The 12,391-nt window shown below is 48.3% G+C and overlaps 1 protein-coding gene across 5 annotated transcripts in view; it reads right to left on the reverse strand.

Annotated features, from left to right (window-relative positions):
• The window catches only part of LOC146177893 (uncharacterized), a 206,803-nt gene that overhangs the window by 82,699 nt on the left and 111,713 nt on the right, over window positions 1-12,391 (reverse strand). For all 5 annotated transcript variants that reach the window (XM_084580636.1, XM_084580635.1, XM_084580634.1 and 2 more), the window contains exons 10-14: window positions 9,359-9,445; window positions 9,005-9,082; window positions 8,705-8,902; window positions 8,019-8,165; window positions 7,667-7,780 (exon numbers count right to left, since the gene is read on the reverse strand). In XM_084580636.1, coding sequence (XP_084436762.1) covers window positions 7,667-7,780; window positions 8,019-8,165; window positions 8,705-8,902; window positions 9,005-9,082; window positions 9,359-9,445 — 624 coding nt within the window. The remainder of the gene's footprint in view (window positions 1-7,666; window positions 7,781-8,018; window positions 8,166-8,704; window positions 8,903-9,004; window positions 9,083-9,358; window positions 9,446-12,391) is intronic.

The following is a 12,391-nucleotide window of genomic DNA, read 5'->3' on the forward strand; positions in this document are numbered from 1 at the left end:
GCCTTCGATGTTCATTTGCAGTGTGAGGGCCTCCGCCTTTTGTTTCAGAAGATCGCCCAACACTGGGATCCACTTTGCAACTGTCGCACACAGCCATATGTGGAGCGCTTCTTCGAACTTCGGGTGGCTGCCCTCTCTGAAATTTTTTTTTTCCAGCACTGGAAGAAGACTTCAATGATTCGTTCAAAATCTTGATTTTGTTCTTCATATAGTCCAACACAGTCTGCTTCGAGATGCCCAACTCCCGGGCAACTTTGCTGTGCAGGCGGCCATTCTGCACTTGATGGATCATGGCGATCTTCTTCGCCATTGTCAACGTTGCGTATCTGCCGTGCTTCTTAGCTGAATTCCCCGGCGCTGACTGCCCCGATGTTGGCGCCATTCCCGTATGCTTCGTTGGTCCCACTGCTAGGCGTACACAACACGCAAGCAACACAAGTAGAATGAACACTGCACACTATAACTGCACCGCAAGCTGTCACAAAGAACAAAGAAGAGACGACCGGGCCAGCAGCTACTGGATTTGACCTGGATTTGGATAGGCGAGACCGAAACTAGCCATTGCGCCGGAACACAAAAACGATGATGAGCGCACTCCGCCCCTACTGCCACCTCGTGGGGCGGTAAGCAGGCTCATTCCAAAACAGAAATGGCGTTTCATGCTTCAGTCAGCGTCAGTGTGGGTAGCTGCTGTCGATCGAGTTGGCTCGAGTAGGGTCCGAAAAATCAAATGAGAGGTTGCAGGTGTCCGAAATTTTGGTATTTGTTATGCATTACAGCCTATGGGAAGGGTGACGGTGCTGCGAAGCAGTTTGAATAATTGAGTATGTCTAAAGTTTTGGAGTCTGAAAAATCAGTCGGCGACTGTGTTTGATTGTTCGGACTTTTTCCCAGCCCCGGGACAAACCTTATAAAGTCAATGTATTATGCGGCACAAAATTTCGGACACTCTAGGGAGGGCTATTCGATTTTTTGAACATTCCACGCGTCAGACGGGCCAACTGCAGCACATTTTGAGCGGTGTCGCCGCCATCTTGTTTGTTTACTTTTTCCTTCGATAGCCTCGAAACCGGTGTCGGCCTTGCGTGCCACTCCTCAGGTAAACAGACGCTGGATCGAGACTATATTATTTGCTTAGTAGCTTCCATTCCCGTAACAACCTCGCTGCTCGCTGTTGGAGTGTTTTTTTTTTCCTTTTAGCTTGATCGCTTTGACTGCTTGTTCCTCTGTGTGTTTGCCGTGCATTCTCGTGTGCGTTGCTGAGCATAGAGAGAGGCCTAGCTGTGGTCGTGCTGATGCGGGAACTATGTTTATGTCGCTACTGTGGCTCGCATTTAATTGAATCTGCTTCAGTTCAAGAAGCAAGAAGCGGCAGCGAGAAGGCACTCAACGGAGCCTGTGCCGTGATCCAGTGGTTGGTGGTGGTGGTGTGCCTCGACAGTGGAAAAACCTACGCTGCACAATTGCTTCCGCTACGCGGGATTTGTGCTGAATGACGAGTCTGCTGTCTTGGACGAGGAGAGCGTCATTAAGCAGCTATCAGGCAGTGAGCAGCTCACTGACGGCCTTCGCACTGCAGGTGTCGAAATTTTATCGACCATCAGAGTTCACCATGAGTTCACCAGAGTGGACCAAGAGTTGGAACTGTGCGCTGCGCTCACAGATGCACAAATTATTCACCAAGTGCTTGCGGAATCTGAGAGCGATGACGACGATGACTCATCTGCAGCAGCGCAGCCAACGCAAACTAAGCTGATGCAAGCGGTCGCAACCCTTTCGTCAGCTTATGGTGACACTACGACTCTCGCCGAAATTCAGGTGGACCTGTTAGCATGGAAGCGGAGCGTGGTGCAGAAAAGCATTCATAACTTTTTCCGGCCTCAAAGTCAATAATAGGCAATAAATTGAGCTTTTTTGGTGCACATTTGTTTTTTCGTACTGCGCGATTTTTCGGACATTTTCGCCATCCGTTGAGAGTCTGAAAAATCTATCGCCGACTCTACTTGGGGCAGGTATTGACCGCAGATCCGGACCACAAAAGGGAAATGACTAAGAGAATAAGATTGGGATGGAGCGTATTTTGAAGGTACTCAAACATTCCGACTAGCAGCTTACTAGTATCCCTCAAGAGGAAAGTGTATATTACAGTAAAACCTCGTTAATTCGAACTCGGATAATTCGACATGGCCCTATGTATTTCAATAGGAGAAAACGCCCGATAACTCGAACATGCCAGTATCCACAACGGTTAATTCGAACTAGGAGCCCGTGGCTCACACAGCTCCTCGCAGACAGAAGTCGGCCCATACCGTGTACAATGCACAGAAAGATTACTAAAGACGCAAAAAAACAAAATCTTTCAAATCTGCCCGCGCGCGCGAGACGAGGTGCGCACTCGACAGTCACAGCGAGCATTCCGGTGTATGCCGTAGCAGGTTTTCGCTGCCGGGTGCCGCCAGGCTCCATCACACCAACGGTCCGGCGCAAGCCGTTGCAGGTTTTGGCTGCACCGCGGTTGCTGGGTGCGCTTTTGACAAGCCTTTCTTATTGTCCTGCGATCACGTTGTGTGCACAATGCAGTTGTCGGTGTCGTGCATTTGTTCGTGCCGCGGTGGTCCAAGTTTTACCGTTTTCGTTGCCTCACCGCTTTGCCAGCGACGACTCATCGATTGTGACAGCCATGGCAAACCGCGGTAAATACACGGCAAAGGACCTCAAGACGAAAATGGAGATTTTGAGTGAGGTGGAACGTGGTGTCCTATCGAAGACTGATATAGCCAAAAAGTACGACATCAAGAAGAGCACGCTGTCAACGTATCTCAGGAACAAGGAATCGATCAGTGCTGCCTTTCGTAAAAACGTTATGGAGCCCTCTCGCAAAAGGCTACGGACGTCGGCCCATCCCGAAGTGGAGAGTGCCGTAATGGCATGAATAAAAGAAGTTCCCAGCCGGAACATTTCGTTAAGCGGCCCATAATTGCTGCGAAGGCTGCAGTCTTTGCCAGCCAAATGGGCATCAACGAGTTCGGCGCGTCGGAAGGCTGGCTGTCGCGTTTCAAGGCGCGTCACAGGCTGACATTTAGAAACGTTTGTGGGGAGTCAGCTGAAGTCTACAAGGAAACGTGTGAACAGTGGGTCTCCAGTGAACTGAAGGAACTCCTCACTGATTATGCGCTCAGCGGTGTATTTAATGCTGACGAGACGGCGCTGTATTTCAAATTACTCCCCAACAAGACAGTCACTTACAAAGGCGACACTTGTGCTGGCGGAAGGAGAAGCAAAGAAAGAATCACCGTCATGATGTGCGAAAATGCGACGGGCACGTAACGGTGCTGTTTGCTGGTGATCGGCAAGGCAGAGAAGCCTCGCTGTTTTAAAGGCATCAAGACGCTTCCTGTTGATTACACCGCAAACAAAGAGTCGTGGATGACACGGGAAATTTTCACCGACTGGCTGGGCAAGCTAGACAGGAAATTTGCTGCACAGAACAGGAATGTTCTCATGTTCGTGGACAACTGTACAGCTCATTGTGACGTGAGTGGACTGACAGCAATCCGCTTGGCATCTTTGCCTAAAAACACGACTTCTGTGCTCCAGCCTAGATCTTGGAGTTATTCAGAACTTAAAAACGCTTTACAGGCGCCACCTCCTAGAGAGACTTTTTTGTTTGGACAGTGGCAAGTCGTACGACATCGATTTGCTTGGAGCTGTCCACATGCTGGCATCATCGTGGAATACCGTCAAGCCGGAAACTACCAAAAATTGTTTCCGCAAGTGTGGCTTCGGTGACGCCCCAGAAGCATGCAGCACGGAGGTAGCGGAGGCTTCGTCTGATGATGACTCCGTCGTGCTCGACCGTGGCTACGCGGCTTTGTCGGAGGGTGTCGCCTTTGAAGCCTACGTTGACGTTGACAACGGTGTGGAGACGTCTGGGCCCTTGAGTGATGAGGATATAATCGCGGCTGCATGTGCTCCACAGGGCTCATGGGTGGCGAACACGGCTGAAAGCGATGAAGAGTCCGACGAAGGCGACGATCCGGTGCCACCCCCTAGTGCATGTGAAGTAGCGTCAGCCCTCGATCTCGCTGCACGATACTTCTCCGCCGATGAGAATTCGGATCCTGCGCTGGAACTCTTGGGCAAGCTGCAGTCGATGCTTGTGGAGTCGCGGCACAAGAAACGCAAGCAAACGCACATTACCGATTATTTTTCCGTGTAAATAAACATGTTTTGAAGCTCGCTACTCACACGAATGCATTCCGGTTCTTGTTTGCGGCGCATGACTGACCGATTAGTCCCGTTCATTCGCCGTTGCGGCTAGATTGCAAAAATTATCGGAATCGCCCTCTGTAAACGTGCAGTAGCGCCTAGCCCTCTTTACCCATGGTAATGAGTCAACATGTGGGCTCGGCCAGCACGGTGGGCCACGATGGCGCTCATTCCAGTGCCCGACTGTTAATTCGAACAATTTTCTCGGCCCCTTCGAGTTTGAATTAACGAGCTTTTACTGTAGTTGCATCCTACGGGTACTCACCTATGGGGCTGAAACATGGAGGTTAACGAAAAGGGTTCTAATTAAGTTGAGGACAACGCAGAGGGCCATGAAACGATAAATGGCAGGTGTAACGTTAAGAGATAGGAAGTGGGTTAGGGAAACAACTCAAGTTACTGACATTCTAGTCGAAAATGAGAACCGGAAATCAGCATGGACAGGACACGTAGTTCGAAGAGAAGATGACCGATGGTCTCCAAGAGTAACCAATTGGATTCAGAGCGCAGAAAATTAGGTGGGTGGATGAGATTAAGAAATTCGCAGGGGTTAAGTGGATGCAGCTAGCGCAGGACCGGGTTAATTGGAATATAATGGGACAGGCCTTCGCCTTGCAGTGGATATAGTGCGGCTGATGATTATGATGCATGTTTCGTGTGTTTAATAAAGTAGTTGGAAGTGGAACTTCGTCCTATGTATTTTGTGCCTTAAAATATTAAGAATCCACTGTAACCAACTTGCGGGTCTTTGGAGCCGAAAATCGGCCATAAAATCGGATTTCCTATTTCTATTTCATTTTCGCGACCCTGAGATTTTTCCGCAGCTATCTCCAAAGTTTCGTTGAAAAATTTCGCCTAATTTGCGTGTTACAGCATTCCAAAGACGAGAATCTGCGCGTGCGGCCCTTTAAGGGGAGACACTGCTCTATTAACTAATTTTGTTAGTTTTTGTCGCACATAGATGAAAAATGTATGCCTGATGTATTTTTGTATGCTGAACACAAATATGCAATCTGTTTTTATCTATCTTGTGTCAATTTAGAAATATTCGTTAATTAATGACTAATCAATGTGCCCAAGTTTTTAATAAGTTCCTGATCAAAAAAATGATTAAAATTTGATATCTGTGTGTTCTGCAAGAGCCAGAGTGTGCAACCATACCATTCTTGTAATTTTGGCCTCCCTGGCATAGAAGTTATAGCCATGCCAAATACATCCATCAAAAATTGAGAAAATTTCAACAAATAACTTACTAATTTAATTAAATTTCAAAGAGGAATTGTTATGCTTTTTAGATCTTATTGCAGAGAACAATTCATAAGCTTCAAAATACAACAAGAATTGTTCCAATCTGACCACCACATCTGGAGATATCTTGGGCAACAGTATGTGGAGTGGTTAAAAAATCCATTTTGAGAAAACAAGAAAAGAAGTTTGATAACAAGGCCGGAGTTTATTTGCTCCAAATCAAGGCTTGGACTTCATTGCAAACTGTGTTAGAAGCCTCCAGGAACATAATCATTATCAACAGTTTTCCCTTGCTTTCTTTTCATGGCACTCCGGAAGTTTTCAGCACCTGCATGCTTCCTGTCCGATGCAGCCAGCCGGCGCTGGTCCTTCTCAGCACATCTTTGTACAGTAGAATTTCGGTGATACGAAATTCAAACGGAGACGAAAATTTTCGTATCACCCGAAATTTCGTATCACCAAAAAACGAGCAAAATCCGTTTTCAAGCCTTCCAACAGGTACAAAATATTTATTTTCGTTGAAAGAAATCGCGTATATCCTTCTGCACCTTTTTTTCCGCGAGATCTGATAACAGAGAGTTTTGAAAACTGAAAAATTGGGCCGCTGTCTTCTCCCGCACAGACTCTGAGGTCACGGCGCGCCGCAGAACATCGATGGCGTGCATCGTTTCTGCTGCCGTCGGCGGTGGGTCATCAACGCTTTGGCCGTCGTCATCTTTGTCACTGCATGGAATGCCAGGCTGTGATGACGCTCCCTCCGCAATATCTTCAACCGTGCGGAGACCACAGGTGGCGAGGTCGTCGTCCGCGGTGACGAAATCGTCGACGCAACAGTCGACGTCAAGTTGATTCCAGACATTGATAGGAATCGGGTCTGGCACTTGCGAGGCAGTAGCCACAGCGGATTTGAAAACCCCACACTTCGCGAAACAATTGGCGATGGTCGTAGGAACGACGCGATCCCAGGCAATTGCAAGAAAATGCATAGCGTCCAGAAGAGTGATCTGGAGATTAGAGTCCTTCCTTTTTGATCTTCGTGAGGAGGCGGCGCACCAACAAAGCTTTAAAATGGTGCTTAACATTCCTTATAATCCCAGCATCCAGTGGTAGCAAATGACTTGTTGCGTTCGGGGGCAGAAACAACACCTTAACACTCTGTAGTGTCATTTGTTTTGGATGGGCGGTGCACTGGTCCACCAGCAAAACTGTTTTTCTGTTGTGGCAAGACATCTTGCGGTCGAGGTACGTGAAAAATTCCATAAACAAAGAAGTCGCCATCCATGCTTTTTTGTTCGCCTTGTAGACGCAAGGCAATCGACCGGCTGCCTTAAGGCATCGGGGCTTTTGATATTTGCCAATGACTAACTTTTCCGATCCGTCGGCGTTGCAACAAAACAAAACTAATGCGCTGCTTGCTCTTTTGTCCGCCTCGGCAGGCATCGCCTTTAATACAAAGTGTGCTATTTTATGCCCAAGTTTGCAGTAAATAAGTTCAGGCTATGTTTTGAAACTTCTTTCCTCAGAAGTGTTTTTCTTATGACATACGGTGTTGACCAAGGTATCTCTTGATGTAGTGGTCGGATTTCAAACATTCTTGATGTACATGAAAGCTTATACATCCTTCAGTGAAACTAAAAAAAAAAAAAAAAAAAAAAAGACTACTAGTTTTTTTTTTGGCAAAATTGAATTAACTTAGCACTTCCATAGAATAAAAATATGACAAATTTATGCGCGCTCATGACAGGTTACAGCCCTTGAACTGCTGCTGCTAAAATTATGCTGATGGTATAGTTGCACTCTGGGGTTACAGTAGAACAATTAGACAAAAATTTTGCCAGTCATTAACTTATGAATTATTAAAACTTGGGCTGATTAATAAAAAAATTGAAATCTTAGAATCTATCAGAGAGGCAAATATGGATTGCATATTTATTTTTAGGATGCCAAAATACACTAGCCACGAAGGTTCATCTTTTTAAGTTAAATATTAACAAAATTTGGTCAAAGACCAGGGTTTCCCCTTAATAAAGTAAACGGCGTTTCTTTGCCAGCTTAATGATACTGAGGTTTAATTCCGCACCGTGAGTGGGCAGTCCAAATGACACTGACTGCTCCCTCATGCAGCGGCTTCTTCCTACACAGAACTCACCTCTTGCAGCCCCTGCAGCTGCCTCAGGTCTGCCTCAAGCGCTGCGCAGCGGGCCTCAAGCTGCCGCTCCCGTTCCGTGGGGCCCGACTCCTTCGGCACAGATGCTGCCTGGGCCTGCCCAACAACATGCGGAGAGAGGTCACACTGACTGTCCGTCACAGCCAGATCCCCAGTTGCATCCCGGCAAAAAGCACCCTGGTTTCTGCTGTGGGCAACAATGGGCGTGAGCTTTGCGAATGCACTTTGCTGGCCACATTCACAGTGCTCTGCTGTTGGTGAACCATTGCTGGCACCACAAACGACTGCCCTCATCACCACCCAGACCACTGCCAGAATCCTCCCTTCCACCGACCTGTTGCAGCTGCTCCTGCCAGTGCAGGCGTTCTTTCTGGTGGTTCTCCTCCCGCGTGCGCCACTTCTTCTCCTCCTGCTCCACCGACCGTTGGAGGTTCTGCAGAATCTCCTCTGTCTGCGAGAGCACCTGCTGGTAGTGGGCAACCTGCACGTGCCGTCAGACCTTACTCTGGCTGCACTGTTACCATCCCTAAAACATTTCGTATAACCACAAATCCAGAAGTACAGTATGAAGTGTTCAAAGGGATGCTCTACCCCTGATAGCCAACAGAGCCGGAAACGTAAGGGCATAGTGTATGCTTCAATGCCAATCAGCAAATGACACAAGTGACTGCAAGCCCAACCTATACCACACTGCTTGCACACACCCCACTCATTAGAGAGAAAAAAAGTAACAACCAAAATGAGCTTTTCCTTTGTCAACAAGCCATGCCATAACTCATGTACATCGTGCTAGAATCCCTAAATGCCTTTAGCAGTCCATTGTAGCCCTAAACCATTTAAAAATAAAAATCCTCTCTTCAAGAATGTTATCTTTACTAACCATGCCTTTTCAAGCTGCAGATGAAAAATGTTTGAAGTTTTGGAACACGAAAACACAGAACAGTGAAAATTTGTCGCATATCTCCAATTTAAATAAAAGAAGCTGTGCCTCGCATTCACACTTTTCAAGAGTGAAGAGACCTCTTTGTCCAGCCGTGCGTTGGTCTTGGTGAGCTGCTGCAGGCGCTCGACATCCGCAGCAGAGGAACCGTTGCTCTGCTGTGTGAGGTGGTCGCCCGTGCCATGTTGCAGCTGCTGCTCCTGCTGCTTCTTGAGGCAGTGCCGCAGCTCCCGCTCAAAGCACACCAGCCACTCCGAGTGGCCCAGACCCCCATCCACCTGAAAGTGCCATAGTCCACTCTGTCCCATTTGCACTACCAATAATGCCATTCGGGACTAAGTGGTTTTTCTACCATCCAACTCGCCCAGCCATGCACTCACCTTGACCGTGGGTAGCAAGCGCTCCAGCAGCTCCCGTTCCTTCTGCTCACATTCAGACAGCAACCGCTGCTCCAGGCTCTGCAAAACACACCACTGCTGTACTGGCCACAGTGAGGGACAGAACCAAAAAGCATGGCATGCACTTCCCTCACTGCTTTTCCCACCACCTGCCCAACCACATGGTCTCGACCACCCTAATGTCTGACCGAAGCCACCATGAAGCACCCAAGCAAATCTTTTGGCCCTGACCTAGTTCTCCGATGAGGGGTTGTCTGGCCCATCCTCTTCGCTGTGGTATGGTGGGGGCCAAAATGACATCACAATACGACACAATGCTCGCACCAGTGAGCTTACCTGGATCTCTTTCGCGTGGCTGGCTTTGAGCGCCTCCAGCTCCTTGCTGAGCTCCTTCGCTTGGGCTTCAGCCTTGCGTTCATATGCCTGCATCACAAAAACATCAGAGAGGGTACCCTGTTGGGAATCGGACCAGCCTCAAAGTCCATACTGAGATAGGAACCGTTTCGCCAGGCCTGGGCTTACATTTGCACAGGGGAGTAAAGCACGGCAAAGAGCATGTACTACACTCGTGCAGTACCATCTTGGTACTTCCACGGTCGCCTGTACCCCTTAATGGGACTTTCCTAATAAAATTAGCCCATTATTTCCACTTTACTCACACTACAGACGCTAAAAAGTGAACCCATAAAACCCACCTTTATCGGCCTATAAAGGCCGATAAAGGTGTTCAGTTCAGTTCAGTCCTGTCCGACTCTTCGTGACCCCTATGGACCATATCACACCACGCTTTCCAGTCTCTCACCATCATCATAGGGTTTTCTTGGCAGGAAATACCGGAGTGGGTTGCCATTACCTTCTCCAGTGAATCGCATTTTGTCAGAACTCTCCACCATGACCTGTCTATCTTGGGTGGCCCTACACAGCAGACCTCACGACTTCACACCTACACCTTCGTGTAGGCGTGAAGTCGCGAGCTCTGCTGTGTAAGACCAACATAACCGAAACTGAAGTGGGCACCTGTGGCGCCTCCAAGTATATTTTTGTATTTGCCTTACAACGTTTACGTTTACGCCGTCATTTACGCATGATAAAAGAGTATTGTCATATCTGAGACAAAACCTACGACCACATTCAAACGGGCAACGCAATTCGCATTTGTCAGCCTCTGGGATCCCTAGAGCGTCACGTGATTTGTAGTTGAGAGTTTCAGGATTTGGAGTTGCGAGAAAGCAGCATGCTCAATGTGCACGCTCCAAATGTCATTTGAGACTGAGCCTTTGTAGGCATCTTATGTGTACATTGCGAAGCTCTGTATGCATTTGATGTACCGTATACATGCGTGTAATGGCCGCACTTTTTTTTCAGAGATTGGAGTGAAAATCAGGGGGTGCGGCGATTACATAAGAAAAAAAGACAGCGAAAAAATTATTTGCAGTGGTACCTGCCTTTATTGTCAAAAAACTCCTCGTCCTCCTCCGCTAAACTCGTCGGGATTTCAGGCTCGTCCCGTGTCCAAAACATCACTCCTCGTCGTCGTCCTCCTCCTCCTCCGAACTCATCGGGACTTCAGGCTCGTCCTTATCCCAGATGAGGTCATCCTCCGTACCGTCCAGACTGTTTGAAATCCCTGTCGCCCTGAAACTTTTTTCCACAGTCTCGAACGAAACCGTGGCCCACACTTCGAGTATCCAGTGGCAAACGGCCACAAGCGATGCCCGTTTCAGTCGGCCGGTTGGAGTCTTCTGGTGGAGGGCCGTTGCCATCCACTCACTGTACGCACGGCGAAATCCACACTTAAAAGGACGGTTTACGGAGACGTCCAGCGGCTGAAGCATGCCGGTCATGCCTCCAGGTATGACGGCCAAGTCCATGTTAGATGCGCGGAGCTGTTGCCGCACGCTCTCCGTCAGGTGCCCCCTGAAGCTGTCTAGGACGAGTAGAGAACGCGTCGCAAAATTCGCCCCTGGTCGCTTCTCCCAAACACACTTCAACCAGTCTGTCACCAGCTCATCCGTCATCCATCCTTCGTCCTGCGCACGAACAAAGATGCCATCACGGAATTTCTGCGCAGGTAGACGTTTCCGCTTAAAAACTACGTAAGGCGGTAGTTTTCATCCATCCGCTGTGATGCAAAGCATGACCGTGCATCGCTGCCTTTCGCGCCCCAATGTAAGCACACTCAAGCTCTTCTTCCCCTTCGTCTCGACTGTCACATTCTGGGGTGCGTCAAACCAAATCGGGGTTTGATCGGCGTTACCAATCTGAGAGAGAAGGTGCGCGTGTTCTCTGCGCTTGTTGATAACAAACTTGTGGAGTTGCAGAAGCTTTTCACCCTACTCCTCGGGTAGACGTTGACACATTGTCGTGCGACGGCGAATGGACAGGTTTTTTCGCTTCATAAAGCGCGAAATCCACCCTTAAACACGGTAGCCGCAATCCCCTTGCTGCGTGCAATGTCTAGTGCTTTCATGCGCAACATCTCAGTCGAAACAGCAAAGCCGTTGCGCCGCGTCTCCGTCACGTACTCGAGAAGTGAGTCTTCAACTTCCGGAAACATGCTCTGCTTCCCTCGGAAAGCGCGCCTCTGAACATTTGTTTTCCTGAGGGCATCTTCTTGGGTGCACCATCGCTGTACACATTTTTCGTCAACGCCGAACTTTCATCCAGCCGCTCTTTTTCCTTCTTTCGCGTAGTGAATCACTTTCAGCTTAAAGTGAGCGGTACAACTAATATATTTTCCCATCGAGGAACATCTTCAGCTCACAAGCGCAGAACAAATCAGGGCAGCGAAGCGTTCCGATTGCAAGATGGCACGTGATATGCCTCGGGCGATCGAGGAAATTGCTGTAAAACGGAGGAGTAAACAGACTTGGATTGGATTGGATTGGATTTGCTGGCCTCACCCTTTGTAACGTGCGGGCATCGCTGCGGCAAGGAGCGCCCCCTTTGTAACGGAGGTGGTGGCCGCTGCCCCCATGCTCGACTTTTTTTTTTCCTCAAATATTTTGTTCTTAATTCTTAGTGGCAATTCTACTTCTAACCTTACGCTTCATTTTGGCTTTCACTTGATTTTTGGGCCCCACCTGGTGGCAGTAACCACAAAACGTTCCTTATTTCTTGCACCACACAGTACACGGCACTGCCCAACTTCCTGAAACTCATGGTGCGGCTTTTATTCGGGAAATTTTTTAAAAGTTTTTTTTCCCAATTTTCTTTTAAAGTTCGGGGTGCGGCCATTACAGTAGACTCCCGTTAAGACGAACTCGCTTAAGATGAACAGTCGTTTGTTTGGTTCCCCATAGAGTCAATGCAAAAAAATCCGCTTAAGATGAACACTCTGCAATCGCTAATCGGTTAAGATGAATTTTC

The sequence above is a fragment of the Amblyomma maculatum genome, chromosome 10 (genome assembly GCF_055883805.1).
Source record: "Amblyomma maculatum isolate TAMU_Amacu chromosome 10, ASM5588380v1, whole genome shotgun sequence".
Lineage (NCBI taxonomy): Eukaryota > Metazoa > Arthropoda > Arachnida > Ixodida > Ixodidae > Amblyomma > Amblyomma maculatum.